General features: G+C 41.8%; 1 protein-coding gene across 3 annotated transcripts; it reads right to left on the bottom strand.

Moving 5' to 3' along the window:
- Window positions 1-3,264: 3,264 nt before the first annotated feature.
- Window positions 3,265-19,233, bottom strand: ktn1 (kinectin 1). Of its 3 annotated transcripts, XM_028395012.1 has the most exons (37): window positions 19,076-19,233; window positions 14,728-15,419; window positions 14,451-14,609; window positions 14,259-14,375; window positions 14,020-14,150; window positions 13,776-13,880; window positions 13,535-13,675; window positions 13,251-13,357; window positions 12,905-13,049; window positions 12,272-12,368; window positions 11,991-12,175; window positions 11,679-11,768; window positions 11,536-11,573; window positions 11,344-11,434; window positions 11,185-11,253; window positions 11,031-11,068; window positions 10,824-10,914; window positions 10,649-10,717; window positions 10,529-10,566; window positions 10,170-10,260; window positions 9,949-10,061; window positions 9,774-9,870; window positions 9,623-9,663; window positions 9,434-9,524; window positions 8,628-8,714; window positions 7,138-7,227; window positions 6,967-7,053; window positions 6,795-6,884; window positions 6,619-6,711; window positions 6,427-6,495; window positions 6,244-6,327; window positions 5,805-5,888; window positions 4,742-4,825; window positions 4,551-4,646; window positions 4,351-4,461; window positions 4,222-4,239; window positions 3,265-4,105 (listed from the first exon to the last, which is right to left on the bottom strand). In XM_028395012.1, the coding sequence occupies exons 2-37, from the start codon at window positions 15,416-15,418 to the stop codon at window positions 4,079-4,081; spliced, it is 3,855 nt and encodes a 1,284-aa protein (XP_028250813.1). In that variant the 5' UTR covers window position 15,419; window positions 19,076-19,233; the 3' UTR covers window positions 3,265-4,078. The 3 variants fall into 3 exon arrangements, with proteins under 3 accessions (XP_028250813.1, XP_028250814.1, XP_028250815.1); XM_028395013.1 differs by lacking the exon at window positions 5,805-5,888; XM_028395014.1 differs by lacking the exon at window positions 8,628-8,714.
- Between the last annotated feature and the right edge of the window lie 83 nt (window positions 19,234-19,316).

Raw genomic sequence — 19,316 nt, 5'->3', positions numbered from 1 at the left:
TTTTGTTACTGACCCCCTGGGCTTCTTCAAGAGCTTTATTTGATTATGATTTTATTCCAGCTGGCAAATACATCAAGTGATTGATTATGCAACTAATGACATCACTATTTATCTGTATGCCTGGAAGTTTTATTTTCACATTACCACCACTCATTTTGATGTCTAATTCACCACTTTCATCTTTTCTTGTGGGCTTGCAGGCCTTACGTGTCCATGCTTTATTTTGTTTTCTAACATCTGTAACCTGGCTGCTTGACCATGTGAAACAATGCAAATGATTCTAATAATAACACAAAACTTAACTGTGTTTTCTAATATTGATTCACAGATCTGAATCTTAATGTCAGTTGGATATCCAAACTGTATTTGAGGATGTCAAGAAGCTCTCTGCCTCCAGTGTCACCCTTAACACATATCTCACATGTCCAGCTGTTCTCACACCTTTCTGATGAATGTGCCATTTCTCTTTTGTCTCGCGGTCTAATCAACACTTTTATTGCCTCTATCCTGTTTTCACAAGAATCGTCATGGCTGGAGGCACTCTCATTGCTTCAGGCCCCATGCTCTGTGCAATTACGGCCCCCTGTTTGAACTGGTGTTCAGTTTCAAAGTGCAATAACACTTGACACAAAAATTAAAAGGTAGTAGGGGGTCACTGGGGTCCATGAAGATATCTATCTCTACATGCTTATGTGTCACAGTCCTACAGTGCAATAAGACAGAAACATTGATGCATTTTCCATTTGTAAGTATATATATATAAATAGTTGACATTTGTTTGTTCTGTTCATAGCTGCACATACTTGTCCATTAATAGCACAGAAGACTGAACTTCAGCCTCTTCAGCAATTGCACACAGGTCTCAGGCTGCACTAGGCCAATAACTACAGGGTTATCGGCTGGCCCTAATGTTGTGGCTATAATGAGTGTTTACTGCTTCTTTGTGTCACTGTCTCTTTCCGCTTTGCTTTCATCCACTGGCCATTGTCTGTGTAAAAGAGCACTACAGTCTTTTCTATGTCTGTCTGACTCACCCTCCTGCACGCACACACAGTAGGGGGGTGGGGGATCAAAGGCTCTCCAGCACATACCACACTGATGGAGAGCAGATGCAGGGAGTGGGTTGCTTTGCAGAAGTTGTGCTGGCGTAGGGTGAGTGCAAATCTATGTTTAGGAGGAGGAGTCAAATGTTACCAGGCAAGACGTGAGCAGAGCAGAGGCCTACTGCCATAGGCTAAACTGCACTACTGAGACCAAAACAAGTGTGAGCCATGATTACAAAGGCTAAAACAAAGCCCTTATTAACTTCCCCACAAGTCTTTGTCAAGCTTACACATCAGACTCTCTGTGCAAGTGATTAGATGATGCGTAACTGTCTCACAAAATGTAACCTCAGGCAGATGTTTCACTGGATTCTCACACATTTTTAAGTCTTTTTCAGCAGAGGATGACATATCCCAGGAATTTCCTGGGAATTTTCCCAGGAATTATAAGACACATACTGTCAGGTTCATAAAAATTGGCACAATTACAACATTTGGCCTCTGAACTTGAAATTAAATGCTTAAGATGTGAGCAAAGTCAAGACCTGCTTATCCTTAAGTAAAGGGTTATGAAAAAATGTGGAAAAGTGTGGCGTTAACCGTTCAGGAATTAATTATTAACTCTTCAGATGCAAAGCAAAACACTGAGAGTAGTCTGGTACATTCTTAAAAGGAAGGAATAACCTAGCAACCTCAGCAACAGCAAAAAGACCTAGAAGACCATGGAAAACAAATCTTATCTGGATGACTGCAGAGTTCTGTCCATGGTGAAGAAAAACCATTCCACAACATCTAGCCAACATCAAAACCATGTCATTGACAGTGTACAGTCAGAGATGGCTTTATGAATGTAAATACAAAGGCTTCACAACAAGGTGCAAACCACTGATCACAATAAAGCACAGAAAGGCCAGACTTCGCAAAAAAAACCTAAAAAGCCTGCCAAGTTCTTTTGACTGATAAAAACCAATAGAAGCAGAAGAATTCTGGATTGCATAGATCTATACTCTCTGCTCAGATTTGGCCAAATGCTACAAAACCTACAGGACACGTAAGGACATACAGGACATATTGCAGATGGATACTGAGCCAAACCATACATGAAAGCAACCCAAGAATTACTCGGAAAACAGGGATATCCTTCAGTGGCCAAGATGATCATCTGATCTCAACCTAACAGAGAACGCTTTTTACTAACTGAGGACAAGACTGAAGTCACAAAGTCCCACAAACAAGACGCACCTGAAAGCAGTTACAGTCTATGGTGTCCACTGCTGTGCAAAGACAATTCTTATGTTTGTAAAGATGTTATTTCCATGAGTATAATTCCTGAACAGTTAATACCACACTTTTGTCAAAACCTTTTGAGTAAAAGAAGAAACTCCTACACACCTTGAGTGTTTCATTTCAAATCTGGTGGTGTACAGTGGCCAAAATGACAAAAAACTTAATTGTTCCAATATTTATCAATCTAGCTGTATGGGATACAGTGGTGGAAGTACAGATAAATCTATTGAGAGAATGTATCACTGTACATTACAAAACTCCCAACTATTCAGTAAATTGCACACATATGGTACAGCACCCACAAGCAGCAACCTGTGAAAGTCACTTGCCGTGTTAACAAGTACATTCAAGACACTGTGGTTCATGTTTCGCCGCGCATTTTCCATGAAGGTAAACGCGAGATCTCCAATCAGCTGACTGCAGCATGACAGTGTGGGAGAATGTGAGGAATGTGCTGATCCCATGTTGCTCGTGCTCCCAACCTGAGCCCCTCCTCTTCCCCCAGCCAGTACAACAGTCCTGTTGTTTTAAAGGCCTTTTAACATGCAAAAGATGACAGCAAGAGCATTCGGTGAGGAGAAAAGTCTAATTTTGTAGTTATACAGGGCTTGCATGTATCCTTCATTATAAGACACCCATTTGTGCATCTTTTCCTCACTTTATCATTTTATAGTTGCAACATTACAAAAAATACAGGAGCTGTCCTTTCACAAACACTAACCCCAATAACAGCAGTGCATGACAAACATGTTTATGTATTTTCAGCAAGGTGCGTTCACCTGCTAGTCAAAGCTACATACATAGATGCATTGTAGTTTTCCCTGGTTTGTCAATTCTCTGAATCAAATTTCAACTAAGGGCATGTGCTGCCTCATAGTGGTATGGATAAGGAAGTGCAATGTATGAAAGGAAAAAGGCAACACAGGACGCTGGACAGATTTATCAAGCATCCCTTTTTATTAACATCACCCGTTACAAAAGGAACATAATCTTCAGTGTTAATGAACTTAGCAACCATATAGCGAGTGCTGATTACAGATGATATGGGACGCTTATTCCTAGAGTAGTTGCAGTTGGATTTAAAACCTCTACACTTTTGTCCTGTCACAGACTCCCTTCCCTTTGGAGCTGCAGTTCAGATTAGACTACAATTTGTCCATGCATCTCCATAGTTACAGTCACGTAGTGACCCTTCTGATATGCTGAGACCTCATCTGATCTCCCCTCTCCCACCCATTGCTGAGCCAAGGTATGCATGGAACTATGAATGCATGTTGATGCACAGCTTGTAATTGTTTTCTGGTCAGGAGGCAAACAAAACAACATAGTGTATTTCAGCAGGTCCTAACTGGTACATTTAAACAATACATATCTTAAAGTTAAGAACAGAAGTACTGAAAACCCAAAGTTTGTTTAGTCAAGTTGGAAATTGGTATCACTGCCCTCGAGACAAATAACAAAAACTACTGTAGTAATCAAAAGGATTTCATTGAAAAATACAGGTGTTTTAAAACAGAGGAATGGTTGCCACAGTTTAAATTATGTTGGATGTAATATTTTAAGTATAGAATAAAAATTTAATGGCGATGCTGCTGAAGAAGAGGAATGTGGTGGGAGTGGAGTAGTGTGTGTTTTGGTACAGTGCCTGGAGTGTCTGGAATTAACAGTAACCTCTACCTGCTCCCTTGTGACCAACAGTGATTCTGGGAGTTTACCAGTGCCTCAGCCAGAGTCAGTTGAAGGCTTGTCTACAGTACAGGCGAGGTGACGGAGATCTGGAGAGAGAAGGTGGCTGGGTGTGACATTATGGTGTGATGTGGTAGTGATAAGACCGAAGGTGAAAGGTGGTCTCTGTAGTGCAGGCGGGGGCGTTATCCTCCGCTCACTATACCTTGGGCAGATCAGCCTCCTAAAAGAAAGCAAAGACATTCAAATACACAGCTACTTGAGGAGAGGCAGGGCTGTAATAACATAATGTTATCTTTTTGCAGACATAAAGGAAACAAATTACAGGCCTCACCCCTTCCTGTCCCTTAGTAAGTTGCCGGCTGACGGCTTGTAGCAGCTGTTGCAATTCACCGACTGTTTGATTCAGTCCTGCAGTCATTTTCTCCTTTCTATCAATTTCCTCCTGCCAGACACAACATGATGGGTTTAAACATGACCTTAAAAGCATCATACGTCACAAACTCAACATCATTGAAATATTATGATACCTACTCTTTGTGACGACATGCTGCTATTCTCTATCAAATCATCAGAATTTTCTGCCACTTTTGACAGCTCCCCTTGGATCAGATCAAGAGATTGCTGGGCCTGTGTGAAGGATCAGAAAGCTCCATTTGTTAATAATGAAACCAGTTGTTTAACCTTGTCAGCAATATCGTGAAACACAAATGATTTAATCTTACCTTGTACAGGTCACCAGCTACCTTTTGCCGCTCATTCTCCTCTGCCTCCAGCTTGGAAAGTGTCTCAGTGAGCTGGGTTTTCAGCTGAAATCGAAACACACACTCAGCACATTCTACAGTAAGTGATAGCTTCCCAGTGGTGGCTATGAACACCACTTTAGTTCATTATGTCAAGCTTTTCTGCAAGTCCTCCAACAAACAAAGAGTTCAACATCTGTAGAAAGTTTCATGGGCACTCTTTAAATGTTAAAAAAAGCACTGTACTGACATGTTAAGCAATTTGCAACTAGTACCCTTAAGAAGATGACTCAATTCAGGAAGTTCCCCTTTTGTAACACATCATTTCCAGCTTATCTGACATTATAATGTTGCACTTACTAATACTTTTGTATTTTGTACTACAAAACAGGATTTTAAAAGCCTGGAAGTTATCACTATTCACTATTTCTTCCAGTGTTTCTACGATTTCCAGATATTCCCACCGATTATGTTATTCACTTATAAAGTAACAAGAAAAATGTATTTATTTATAAGTGTGCTGTTTTGAAGTCCTCACTGTCATTAATGAGGAGGCTAGCTTTGAGATCTGTCTAAACGCAGACAATAGTGTGGTCAAAACTACTGAAATTCTATGTTCATCACTTAAAAATTAATATGGGACAAATACATGGACAGACTGAGGAAAAACACACTGAAGGTGGCTTGTTTGAGGGATGAAGACTAAAAAGTGTGTTAGTTGATGATGAAAGATATAAGGCATATTGTTAGTCAGTGTAGAGAGCGGTAAGCCATTTTTTAGACATGTGAAAATGGTAGTAATATTAAATGACATTCAGGCGTGGAAAAAGGAAGAGTTAGTCTACACTTAGTGTGAAGGTGAGTCATCATTCACAATCTGTGATTTTTTTTGTCACATTTATGGAGCTGTTATGAATGACGACCCAAACTTTTGCAGAAGTTGGAGAAGCCACGTCCCCTTTCCTGTGGCTGAGTGTAGAGCCACTGCTGTGCAATAAGGGATAGGTTTTAAAGGAGCTCTAACTAGAGGGTGAGCAACGCTTACCAAAGTCAGCTCCTCATTCTGCCTGATAGCCTCTGTATATGAGCCATCAAGTCTGGTCTGCAATTCAGTCAACAGATCTTTGAGCTGAAATTAAGTTTGAGATGATGTCTTTAATGTGGGTCTGTAAGAGTTGATTCAGGAGAGCTCTACTAGTACATACTTTATACAGTTATACAAACTGATCAGGCCATATGGCGTCTACAAAAACAAACTATTCAGCAGAGCCATGTAGCATGAATTGCACAGCATCCTGTGGTGTGTAACTGTAAGTTACCAAAGTGATAAGTAGTGTAATCAGGTTACTGCAAAAGATGCCTGTGTGTTTGTTGTGTGACTTTAGAATCACCGGCACACAGATACTCCTATGAAGCTCATGCTTCAAATGAACTCTATGGCATGAGGATCCCTGTTGGCGCTGAGTATAGAAGTTTCTGCTCACCTCTCTGACTTCTGTCACGTAGGTGGCACTCTCCCGCTCTGCTCTCTCCAACTCAGACTCCAAATGCTGCTTTTCTCTTCTAAGCTACACAGCACAGAAGAAAAACACAGATAGAATTGACAAACAGGTCTTACTGGATATCGATATGAGAATGTTTATGTGAGAAGTTTCAGGTGAGCTCACATTATCCAGCTCTGCTCCATCAGTTAGTCGCTCAATTTCTTGCTCCAAAGCTGTGACTTTCTGGCTCATCTGATGGAAGAGTGACAATAAAAAATTAAAGCACAGTGTGCAAATATATATTACCGGTACCTATGTAATTTTTGTATTCAATCTAAGAGTTGTTCTGTGCTAAATTTTAAATGTTAAATTTACCTCTTTGAGCTCTCCCTGCGATATCTCAAGCTTGACCCTCCAACGAGACTCCTCCTGTTCCACACTGCTCTGGAGGCGCTGGAGAATGCCCTCCTGTGGAAGCAGCAAGAATGACAGCTCAGCTATAAAGTAAAAACTCTGTGCAACCATGGTGGAAACTGAAAAATGCATCTCACCGTCTCTGCCAAAACCTTCTTGTATGTCTCACAGTCTTTCTGCAGAATCTTTTGGTTTTCTTCAGCTTCTTTCAGTTTCTCAGCCAGACCCTATGAGGTAGTCAGTGTTTATTATTATCCTCAGTTTATAAAAAAATGATGATCAACTTCACATTTCTGCTTTTCCATTTACCTTAGAGTCACCAGACGCAGAGCTCGATTGTGTGGCAGAGCTTTCAGCTACTGCTCTCTCAAAACTGTGTAGCCACTCCCGATGGTTCTAGAAAACAATATATGGTAAGAAAAAGTAAGGTCAAATGTCAAAACACAGAAGGAGACATGGCAGAGGGAATCTACGCTGTACCTGTTCAGAGGGCAGAGGCACATGGGGCAGAAGTCTGTGCAGAACATCTCGGCACTCAGCCCAAGACACTGCCAGTGCTGTCTCATTCTCCTACAAGGCAAAAGGAGGAGGGGAAATGTAAAAACACAAAAAGAGAAAAATGTTGATATAGATGTTCAACTAGTTCAGATACTTCAATGACAGAGTTCAGCAGTGATCAAATGCAGATATGACCATATTATCAGTCTTCATTTCATTCACCAGTTCACTTTAATCAAACTAATATTAATTATCCACAATGAACTTGTGTTAATAAATCCCATCTTATTCCCACTTCCATTTTCTGAGAAAACATTTAGATATTTCAACAGACCACCTACACAAGGTGTCTCATCCTCAGTCCTTGTGGATCCACAAATACATCAATTTGCTTTGAGTACATTGAAACTCTTCAGTAAGTAAAAAGGTAGCTATCAGTCCTCTCTTAATATTCTTGCAATATGCACTGTCACAGAGGCCTGAAGCGAGCATGTATGCCAAACATTAGCCAGCTGGCACTATAACCACTGTTCACATTAACACACTGTCACAAGGGAGCTTTGAGAGAAGTGTTGAATACAACCAACCAGCATGCACTGACAGTACACAACAGCTGCCAAGGAACCCCCTGGCTCAGCTCTGAGAAGGTGCTTTCTACTGTACTTGAATAGCAGTAGAGGAGTTGCTGAGCTAGCGGTTCAGCATGTACCCTTACTCAATGTGGGAGGAGCATGGCAAAAATACACACACACACCACTGTAACCTACTAGAAGAGATATCTGGTAGCACTGTCTATACCAAGAGACCTACTACTGCATGAAATATACAGTTACGATATGCCTAAACCTCGATTTGCACTTGTTCATCCTGGTGAAGAACAAAGATGTTTCAGTTGTGAGTGCAGAGCATTGAGAAACAGTATCTTTGAGTGATCACACTTCCTTTAAAAAAGAACACACTGTATCAAAACTGAAATAAATAAAGTCGATTTTCTTCGATTAGCGGGCGGTTTACAGTATGGTGAAGGCAGAATGGGGGGGGGGACACATGCCATGCCACGTGACAGGAAAAGACAGGAAGCTGCAAAATGATTACCATGAATCTCAATCTAATGATGGCTAGTGAATTTCTAAGTTACTGCACACTCATTTCCAGGAGTCAGTCTGAGCTTTGGGCAAGGTGATGTCTTTAAATTTCAGTTTAAGCAAATTACATATACGCTAAAGAAACCTACGGTATATTTGTTAACTGATGCTTAAGGGAATTAGCATAGCTCAACAGCTCAACACAGCCAATTAAAGGCCAAACAGCATAGGAAAGGAGAGGAAGTAAGGTAAATGAGTATGCAGTGTTGTTATGGATGATGGTGAAAAAGAAATTTCACAGGGTCAATTATGGCAAAACACAGCATTTTGGGGAGGAATGCATCAGATTGGAACTAGAGTGAAGCAGACTGAGGTGAGGTGTCGAACCTTGACAGCTTTGCTGAGTTTCCCTTGAAGCATGGACTCGGTGGCTGAAAGAGCTTCCATTGCACTCCAGTTTTTCTCCCGAAGCTCCTGTTTTGGTCAGTTCCAGAGAGATACTACTTTCAGTTCAGCCTCAGGCAAAATGCAATCAGTGACCCTCATATACTCACATTACGACACTGTTTTTCATCCATGCTCCAACCTCTAGAAATACGTCTAAAAAAATAGCCCTGAGAATCCCAGTCTAACACCACGAGTGGGTAAAAGCAGCATGCACAGTATGAAACTTATGTATAGTAGAACTATATTTTAGCATTTCTATTCAAATTAATTTAAACATATAGTATAATAAAAACACAAATATTCCTTTATGCCTCTCAAATCAAAATACCTCTCAACAAAAGAGAGAACAGAGTTTCTAATGCTCTGAATCACCCACAAGCAAAAACAAGCTTGCTGAAACAGTCATAGCCAACGGCGAGCACAACAAGAGTAGGCTGGAAGCCCTCTTATGCAATGCTCAGCTTAAGCAATCCAAATCAAAAGAGACATTGGTACACTGATGTGTGTAATCATTTTGCATACACAACCTTAGCTTTCTATTCGGTTCAAAAGAAAACAAGGAACAAAACCAAAACCAGTGAGATTACATGACAGTGGACAACAGGGAGCATGGACATATGTTGTGTACAACTCTGAACAGGGGGAACGTTTGGAGGTAAAACAAAGGGGTAGAGGGTGAATTCATTAAGGGCAAGACAAGAGCTGCCAGTGATATTATAATTCAGTCTATGCTGGTGGAAACCTACATTATTCTTCGTCCTCTGAAGCTCTACGGAGTCCCTCAGCTCAGCCAGCTCGACCTGCAGACTTGAGACCTGACGTTCCTTCTCTGACAACCTAAGAAAAACCAGCAGTGACACTCATAAAAAATTATGACAATTTATACACGGTACGGTAGAAGGTCCTTAAAATAAAAAAGTTACAGCATTACTCACGCTGTTAGAAGCTCTGGGCTTGGCACGCCTGTGTGAGACTGCTATATTGAGAAAGATAGAAATTAAATTATGGTTAAACTACAATGCTTTATAACAGTGAGTACATATTCCTGATATAAAATAAAAATACTTGCAACACTAAGTTCCCTACCTGCTGGTGCACCTGCTCCATCCTCTCATTCAGCTCCTTTGTCTTTGCCTCCAGCTCAGCCCACAGTGTCTCTATCTTCTGGTTTTTTGCCAACAGCCTGTGTGTTTCGTGTACTTTGTTAGCCTGATTTAAAATGTGCAAGACAACTACAGAGTAAAATGTGGCGTTATCTTACTGAGCCTCAAGTTCTTGGAGCTGAGCACCAGAACCGGTCAGCTCTTCTGGTGTCTCCTTCTGTCTCAGCTGTTCCATCTCTGCCTGCAGGGCAGCCAACTGCTGCTCCAGAGCCTGAGAGACAAAAACGGACTCAAACAAGGGCTAAAAGGAGCATATTGTGGGACAGCATTTCTGGTCTTTTGAAATCAGAACATTTTGTTGCTATAGAAATCTACACACTTCAACCGTCTTCTCTCTGCCAGAGCCGCTTTCTTGTGCTGCTTGTAGACTCTCCTCTATTGTTTTCAGTTTCACATCTTTCTCTTGGATCCTATAAAGTATAAAGAAACAAATGCTTGTAAAATCAGATGTTTGATGAGATTGACTCTCAGGGGTGTGTCTGGGGAGTGTACCGGACATGCATCAGAGCTAACCTTTATGTAAGGTAGTGCTGCTAATACTAAAACATACTGATAAAACATACTGATAGTTTTAATCTGTGTTTATCTACTGTGTCACATACAGGGTCAATAAAAATAGACCTTTGTACTGCTGCGTTATTATGACTATAAATACCAAAATCCACTTTTCTTTCTTACTGTTTCTGAAGTTCTTCCACTATTGATTCTGATGATGCCTGTAATTGGGTAAGAAGAAAATGTGAACCAAATGAAAACAGTAAAAGAATGCAAAACTCCTTGTGATGAGTTTCACCTCACCTGTTCTGCTGTCTTTCTCTTGAGGACCTCCAGTTCTTGTTTTAGTAATCCATTCTCTTCTCTTACAGCCTGCAATAAGAAAACCAAATTACTTAAAGGATTTAGGGACTGGCAGGCATTTAAAGGGGTGCTGATATCAGACCAACGTGGATATCTTTTTATAAAGAGAAGACACCTTAAGCTCCTCCTCCTTGTTGGCCACCTCAATCAGCCCTTTCTCCAACAGGCCCTCTACAGTTTTCATGTTCTCCTCTTTCTCCCGGACACTGGGTAGAGAACATATGTTTTATTGTATAACGATTTTATTCTTAGTTTCTTGGACAGGGAAACAAACGTAGCCTGCTAATCCATTCAAGATCTTGTCCCAGGTTTTCATACTCACCTCTTCTGAATCTGGTCCAAAGCCAGCTGGGATGCAGTCTACATGGGAAGAGTCCAAGGCACACAGAGAGGGTGTGTCAGTCAAAAAATAAACCACACAAACACATAGGAGGAATTTGTTAGAAAAAAAATTAAAGAAAAAAAAAAGGGGTAACCTGCTCAGAAATCTGTGCCTGCAGATTCTGAATCTCGGCTTTCACTGCCACATTCTCATTGTGCAAGGCCTACAAAAGAAAAGATGGAGGTTACACTAGTCATACAACCACAGCAGTTTAGTATAAGAAACTGGAGATGAGGCACTCTTCTGAGCATACCTGCATGTTAGTTTCTCTACTAGCTCCACTGCTCCTTTCAGCATTTAGAGAATCCTCCAGACTCTTCCGCTGCAACTCTTTTTCAGCCAGTCTAAACAAAACAGGAAGGAAAGGGAAGAACGTGAAAAGTAGCCGAGTGAAATCCACTTTAATGTAATGCAATCTTGATTAATATATATAAGCCATTCTTACAACTTTTGTAACTCCTCAATGTGGGAGACATGTGTGGCCTAAATAAGAAAGCAAGAGAGTTAATTAGCCTATATACACACACACACACCACTTTGTAGGTATATTGATTTTTAGTCATAGGTAAATGAAGTTGACCCACTTACCTGTGAAGAGATCTGGGCCTGCATGTTCTCATTCTGCACTTGCAGTGTCTCATTTTGGAGCTGAAGACCTTTGTTTTCATTCACAAGTTCCTGTTAAAACATGAGTGAGCATGAAGAGTGTGTTCCAGTTCAGAAAAAAAAATCAACAGGACAGTTAAATTCAGCATTATCTTAATTCCATCCACATCAATTTAGAAAAAAAAACAGTCTAATTTTTTAAGCTACAGGTCTGACTGTGCTTTCTCATGTTTTGACATGAATACAGCAATCGACATTTTGTTTGTGTGTATGTGCGATGCAAAAATGCCTTACCTGAACCCGGGCCTGAAGTGAGTCATCTGGCATGCTGTGCTGGGACATTTCCATGAGCTCCATCACTTTCTGCTCCAGCCGCTCCTTGGAGACCATGGCTTCAGTCAGACTGCTGTGTAGAGTTTGGATCTCCTTGTTTTTGTTGTTCATCTCCGTCTCCACTGCCAGCAGCTGACTGTGAAGCTCTGTAACAACACATAACCACAATCATTAATTTGGTATTAATTAAATTAACTTATTTTGAAACTGAAACATTGTGCTGTAGTGTTTGGTTTCTTCACCTTGCTTGGAGGCTTGAAGTTTCTCTCTTTCAGCATTGACATTGTGCAGGAAATTTTGCAGTTCCTCCCAGCGTCGTTTAGCATCCTGTAGTTGGGCCTGGGAGTGGAGAGATTAGCTCTGTGAACTTTTTCTCCCATACATTACACCAGTAAACAGGTTCTTACTAAATTTGCACATGATGACTTGAGTGATATTTATAACAGCTTGTCGTAAGTCCATCGGAATATACTTTTCTCAAAAAACTAGGTACAACCCTGGCTCTGACTATGCAAGTATTGGCCTTGCTATGAAGTTCTTTGCTAATACTGGTCGGTGTCAAGCCAGCAACTTCAGTTGGGGTCCATGTAAAGACAGGAAAGGCTGATCAGAGTGTCTAGCAGGAAAAGTGTTGTTTATACACAGCACAAAGCCTCAAACATTCCAGGTTCCAAAGCCAAGAAAAAAAAATTCTCCCAGCCCAGGACTTCCACTACAACCTCCTCCCTTTTCCCTAGTAATGCTGCCACACCCGCTAACCATATCTGAAGCTGTGCGGCATGCCCAGGTTTTGTACAACTCCCCTCATTTTGTCTCAGCTGGGAAAACCGAAGCACTGCCTAAAAAAAATACAGTGTGCATCTGGATTAGCGTACCTCCAGCTGGGACACGTTCTGTTTGTAGCTGACCTCCAGTGACTTCCTCTGGTGCTCCTCCTGCTGCAGCTTGCTGTTGCTGTCTGCCAGCTCTTTCATCAGACCAGCATACTCAGATCGCAGCTTGTTCAACTCTGCTGAATTCCTATCAAGCACATGATGTGAAAATGGATGATAGGGCATTATTGTGAGAAACTGCTAAAGAAGCAAACAACAGCCTGCATGGAGTATTTGAGAATAGACGATAATGTAATGCAAAAAATTCTAACTGAAATTAAACTGTAAATCTTTTGTCCTGCAGACTATACAGAGCTATAGAGAGCATGAGCAGTAGAGTAAAACCAACTTGTTCTCCATCTGGTTAGTGGCAGAGCTGACTGCGTCCCTCAGGATGCCATTCTCCTGCTGCAGTCGAGTGATCTGGCTCTCCAGCTGCTCCCTCACCTGCTGAAACTGTAAACAAACCATGAGATTTAGCCTTGATCACATATCTTAGGAGCACTGAGAAAAAAGCCACAGATTTTAAATGTCTTTATGTTCTTAATTTCCTGATTATTTCCATAGTATTAGACAAGTTGTGTTGTTATTTAATGATGTACTAACTGTACTGATAAAAAAACAACTACCCACCTTAATCTGCATCTTCTGAAGCTCCTGGTAGCTGCCTTGTGCTTTGGCCTGCATGCTCCCCAGTTCTTTCTCCATGGCTGTGCGCTGCTCTCTCATCATGGCCTCCACCCGGCCTGTTTTCTGTTTCTCTACCTGAAGCTCCTAACCCACAGAAGCAACAAGAAATATGAAGTTTTTCACTGAACCCAGTGAAATCATTCCTGCAATAATACCAATCATTGTGCTTGATTAAAACACAGACCTGACTGAGCTGTTTCACTTTGTCTTTGGCAATAGAGGCCTCCTCCTGCATGGTTGTAAGAAGTTTCTCCCGTTCCTGAGCAGCTGGGTCAGGCCTAGCTGAAGACTGGCATTGAGAGATAGGACATTAAAAGCAGGCATAGAGAATCCAGCTGCAAATTATCACATCTTCTGCCAAATGCGAATAGTGTGAATGTCATCTGTTGCATCACCTAACTCAAATGTATCACTTATTAATCTCTCACTTTGTGCCAAGCATCCAAGACATTAGGGCTCTTTTCTCGGAGGAGGGCCATCACACTGACAGCGTCTGCTTCAGTCAGAGCCAGGTTCGACAGGCCAGACAGCAGCTCCTTAAGCTTCATCTCTGTGTTCTCTGTTAAATCACACAAGCCACGATGCAGTTATGCAGGGTAGTATATGGCTACACATAAATGTGGGGGATAAGAGATTCTAGCTCCTTACACCTTGCTATTGCTCCTACCTTTATTAGTCTCATTCTTCTGCTTCTTGCCAGAAGCTTTGGATGGTACATCATCATTATGGGCTGCCTGGTGGTTGGCAGAAGCTGCTGTTTCGGCCAAAATGTGGGCCTCATCAACTGTATTTGAGAAGAAAAAAGACTTCAGTCTAAGCCTTTGTCCAGCGTGCAGCAAGAGTGTTTGATACTCATTACCTGGCTCAGTCTTTTGCTTCTTAGCAGAGTTCTTCTTTTTGCCACTGGTTGCACTTGGGGTTGCACCATCCAGAACTTTGGTTTCAGCCACAATGGGTGCTTCCTTCTTGACTGATGCAGGGGCCTGCTCTGCTTTAACATCTGGCTGCTGATCATCAACTGGGATTATATGGAAAATAAGATTACCGTAGTCTCAGTCAGTCACATTTTTGCAGCAATATATAAATATTAGCTAGTTAATTAGTGACAGAAACACACTTTAATCCTTGTTACTGACCTGGCTCCACTTTTTGTTTCTTTTTGTCCTTCTTCTTCCCAGAGATTTGTGGAGGTGTCTGAGCTTGAGCAGGAGCCTGAACAGCTTGTACCTGGACCTGAACCTCAAGTTGTGGGGAGAGTGGGCTGGACTGTTTGCTCACAACCAGAGGTGTGTCTGTTTTGCGGTTGACTGGCTTGGACCCATTCACTTCTGGCTCCTCAGAGGGCGGAACTGAAGCAGTGGCTGAGGCAGCTGCAGCAGCAGCCTTAGCTGCCTTTTTCTCCTTCTTCTTTCTCTCTCTCAGACCAGCAGGAGCCGCTGGTGACACCGAAACAGGCACAAAAGGAGGGGGTGTAGGTGTTGGGGGAGCAGGATCTGGTGTAACCACTGGGGCAGGTTCCTCCTCTACCTCCAGAGTGGAGCTGTTTGCACCATCAGCCACATCAAAATCCCGCACATCCTCTTCTGACTCTCCTCCACCACCACTTCCTCCACTGGCAGACTCCTTCTTCTTGCTCTTCTTCTTTTCATTTTTCTTTCTAGGGTCTGGCTTGGTTGGGGGCAGCTTGAGGTCACGTTTTTGCCTGGCCAGCACCTCATCATAGGAAGTTTCTTTCATGAAGAGCCAGAAGAAGAGGAACATGAGGGCAATGACCAGGGAAGGGGCCAGGATGAGCAGGTACTGAGAGTCGTAGATATCCACCGCCATTCTGAAGAAAATTAAAAAAAAATACTGATGAAAATACTGATTTTAATTACAAAGTATTTTTTACAATATGTGGCAACATTTTATACCTACTTTATGTTTGACATTTTTAGATTTCTACCATAACAACAGAAGTCACACATGACATCTATTTGAAACTGTACATTCAGTTTGCTGATCATTTCCCTTTACTGGAAGCCATCTTGCACTTGCCCTGATTCCGTTTATTAATTTGCAGGTCAACCCCTGCTACAAACCAGAAGAGCTTGTCTGCGATGTGTGAACGGGTTTTGAGATGTGTGTGAAGGGTGGGAGGTGTTAGTACATCAATAGCGCGGAGAGGGTGTGAGTGAGGACTGTTTCTGACACCCTGTCCTATCTTATGATCCAATTAGTCAACACTACCCCAGTGACACAGCTTAACATCCTCTTTATGATTACATAGGTTTAAAGAGAGAGGGAGAGGCCTATACTTCAAACATGGAAGAGAACCGCCAGGTGGTTAGTTGATGAGAATACAAGCACTCAACCTCACTCATGTTGGGAGAGACAAAGGGGGACCAAACGGATCAATACATCAGGGGGGACAACTGAAGTTAAAAAGATGGTAGCACACCACCTCATTTACTTCCCTCACATCCCTCCTCAAGCCCCTACAAGGACGACATAGCAACATATCAGGATGGATTTGCAAGGTGCAAAAATACACCCACACGTGAGTGTCACAGGCTAAGGGTCTGCTGCAGCTGCAGTTTGGCTTCTGCTTGTTTTAATGCCAAGAGAGAAGAGGTTGTTCTTCCATTGCAGGCAAAGTTTAAATAGTCAAGAGGTCCTGAGACTTCACCAGTTTAATATTAACTATGTGTTGTGATTCTTGAAGGCTACACTGTAAGAATAAACATGCTCTTGCTATTTTTTTGCAGCACATACCTCATTTTCCTGCTTAATTAACTACGTAGTTGTTTGATGTGACAAATTCAGCAGCAAAACATTACACAGTGCTGCCATTGATGATGAAAATAGTCAATAATATTGCTGGTAATTCTGATAAATTATATAGGACTCATCCTAACATTACTGCAACTGGCCTATAGGTCTTTTAAACTAACAGATAACAATACCCTGCACAAATGTATGCACTTAATACAAAAATAAGGCTACAATGTTTTGAAAAGGGAGACAATTTTAACCCTGGATGACGACAGCAGCATTGTGTTGTCAACAATGCAGAGTGGCAGCAATAGTATGTGACCTGAAGTGCTGCTCAATCCCATTCTATACCCTAGATCTGTGGCAGCAATACAGTGTAGGAGTCAGTGTCGTAGAGCAGACCTCTTTAGTAATTTGGATTAGGCAGATTACCCATGATAATACATTTAAGAATAACTTTCCACTGCAAGCTTCCTGAGGACTACCTCAGGCCTACAGAGTAACAATGATTTCTCTCATTACATGCGCCATAACACACATACATCATGTACATCATCATTTTTTTATATTTGACTTCAGAAATTAACTAAAAAAAGCTTTGTCTTTAAAACACCAAGCATCAGAGCAAAAAACTGAAAGCTCCACATTATGTAACTTTAGGCATTCCTTTCGAGGCTGTATAAGCTGTATTTGGACTCCAACAAAAACACCTGATATTTCAGTAAGAAAGGTTAACACAGCTGCTCTTGCTCTAAGCTGTATTAGACAAAGATGCATTTTAATTGCTTGATATAATTGTCAAACATCTGCAAATGGACCAATTAGGTGGCATGTTTTACAAAATTAGCCCAAACATAGTTGCTATACTACAATGTGTACTATAGAACAGAAACCAAAGTTCTGATATGGATAGAACTGCTAACTAATTAAACATTTTTACTACTTAGGGAAATTCCCCTGTGTGACCAGATTAAGCTGCAAAATAACTCTTAAAGCAACATTACTTCTTGGCATGTAAAGTATGGGTGGAGTAAGAAGTAAAACATTTAAAGCTTGCTTGAGTTCTTTCAGTTTCTCAGGGTGGAAGGTGCACGAGTTTCCTAAACCTTGCCCCAGCATCAAAATGAGCCCAGAGGACAAAGCTCTCTCGGGCTGTTGGCTCCCCGGAATCTACCCACTTGGCTGGCTAGGCCTCCTGATTTGGCAGACGTATATGCAGAACCAACTCCTGACAACTATGAGGCCCAAAAAGCAGCACAGACAGCCCTGGAAAACCAGGCCATGCAACATGTTACGCAGTATCATTAAGATGAGAACAAGTCACCTAAAAGTACATAAATTGTCAAGGGCAGCACAGAAAAATACTCCTGTAATAATGTATTAATAATAATAATGTATTGATATTGTAACTACTTTCCTAATGATGAAATTACTTTAACTTAAGTTTTTGTAAAACAATCAAGTTTAGACCAAATGGAAGTTGTCGGTGTCTGGATAGAAAAACTAACAAAATGATAATTCACTGTTATCAGTATCATAGCATTTAACTAAACAGAAAGTCAAAGTACAACCCTACTATATCAGGTTATGGTGGCAAACATTAACAAATAAGTAATCGCCCTATGAAAGGGCCAGCTCCCCCTGGTGAAGCACCAAAGAAGGAAACTTGAAAGGATGGCCGATATTGGACCAAGTAAAACAGCCTCTACAAGAGCGTAGGGATATCTTTATGGATCTTTATGGCGAGAGACTGCTAGGCCTGTGTTAATAAGACATAGTGTGAAAATGATATGTCATAACTTGAGTCACCACCTCACTGTAGATGTCTTTTTTTCAAGCGTAGATCTCCAAAGTACCAGAAATAAGTTACCACACCTCAATTTGTCTTTGAGACACGGTGGCATCCCCCCAGCCACCTCCCCACTCGATGAGGGCAGTTCACTAGTTGAGTACTAAATGTCCCAGCATGCTAGGTCATGCCTAACGTAAATCGTCAGCCTTGTGCAGACTTCTGAACAGGATCCGTAATGGCAGCTGTTCTAACACCAAGACAAATGCTATCTATGGATACAGCCTGTAATCACAGGAAAAGCAGAAGTAGTCTAATCTCCTTGCTAGGTTAGCCCGGCTAATTCATATATAACCAAAAATCACCCATGAAAGTGAAAGAAGGGACACACCAGAGTACTTTCCCTACTAAACTACAACAAAAATACATAACTCTGGAGACTCAACAGTGCCATAAACATGGCCACAATAAGTTGCTGTAATAGTTAAATTTATACAGGATAAGGCTCGTCACCACTTCGCAAGTTCTTCTCTGAGCGGCTACAGCTCAGCACTATGAATGAGCTAGCTAACACAAACGCTAACTGGCCCACTAACGTGAGCCGGGCACTAACGTTAGCCGGTCAATCCAATTAGTATGGAGGAAGTCCTCAGCTATAAAAAACTGACCAGCAAAAATGTTAGCAGGTACAGTTCGTTCCTCTTTCACACGCTCAGACTCTCTGGAGGCGTGGACATCTGTCATGGGCCTCGCCTAGCTGATTTCCCAGCCCCCCTCTCTCCTGAAATCTCTGACCCGGTCTGCTGCTCCATTCTTCCGCTAAACTCCTGAGGGCCGTTCCCAGGCCTACGTGGAGAGCTAAGCTGTGCTATGACCGGGACAAGCGGCTTTTTGACAATAAATAAATAAAATGTCGGCGGAAATAGTTGCTCGCGTAATACCTGTAGCTTCAGCTTGCTGTTCCCTCAGCTATTGGTGAAATGGCGTTGTTCTGCGTGGACTGGCAGAATCCTGACTTCTCAGGGCAGCTCCTGCCTGGCTTTCTTCTGCGCTATCCGTCACAGACTATCTGCTGTTTCTGGTTCGCAGGGGCGGGTCACAGTGAGCCTGTATAGGGACGCTTGATTTGTGACTCGTAGCACTTCGCGCGCACCATTCGTCACATAATACATTGCAACACAG

This window comes from Parambassis ranga, chromosome 22 (genome assembly GCF_900634625.1).
Source record: "Parambassis ranga chromosome 22, fParRan2.1, whole genome shotgun sequence".
Classification (NCBI taxonomy): domain Eukaryota; kingdom Metazoa; phylum Chordata; class Actinopteri; family Ambassidae; genus Parambassis; species Parambassis ranga.
The sequence above is the reverse complement of the archived record's forward strand: the minus strand, read 5'-3'. Positions and strand labels throughout refer to the sequence as shown.

What these genes read in the sequence shown, in the direction of transcription:
- ktn1 (XM_028395012.1), bottom strand. Translation starts at nt 15,418, where the DNA reads ATGGCGGTGGATATCTACGACTCTCAGTACCTGCTCATCCTGGCCCCT. An exon ending in AAGTGAAACAGCTCAGTCAG is followed by an intron (nt 13,676 to 13,775) that starts GTCTGTGTTTTA and finishes TCTGTGGGTTAG; the next exon opens with GAGCTTCAGGTAGAGAAACA. An exon ending in CTCCAAGAACTTGAGGCTCA is followed by an intron (nt 9,871 to 9,948) that starts GTAAGATAACGC and finishes CGAAACACACAG; the next exon opens with GCTGTTGGCAAAAAACCAGA.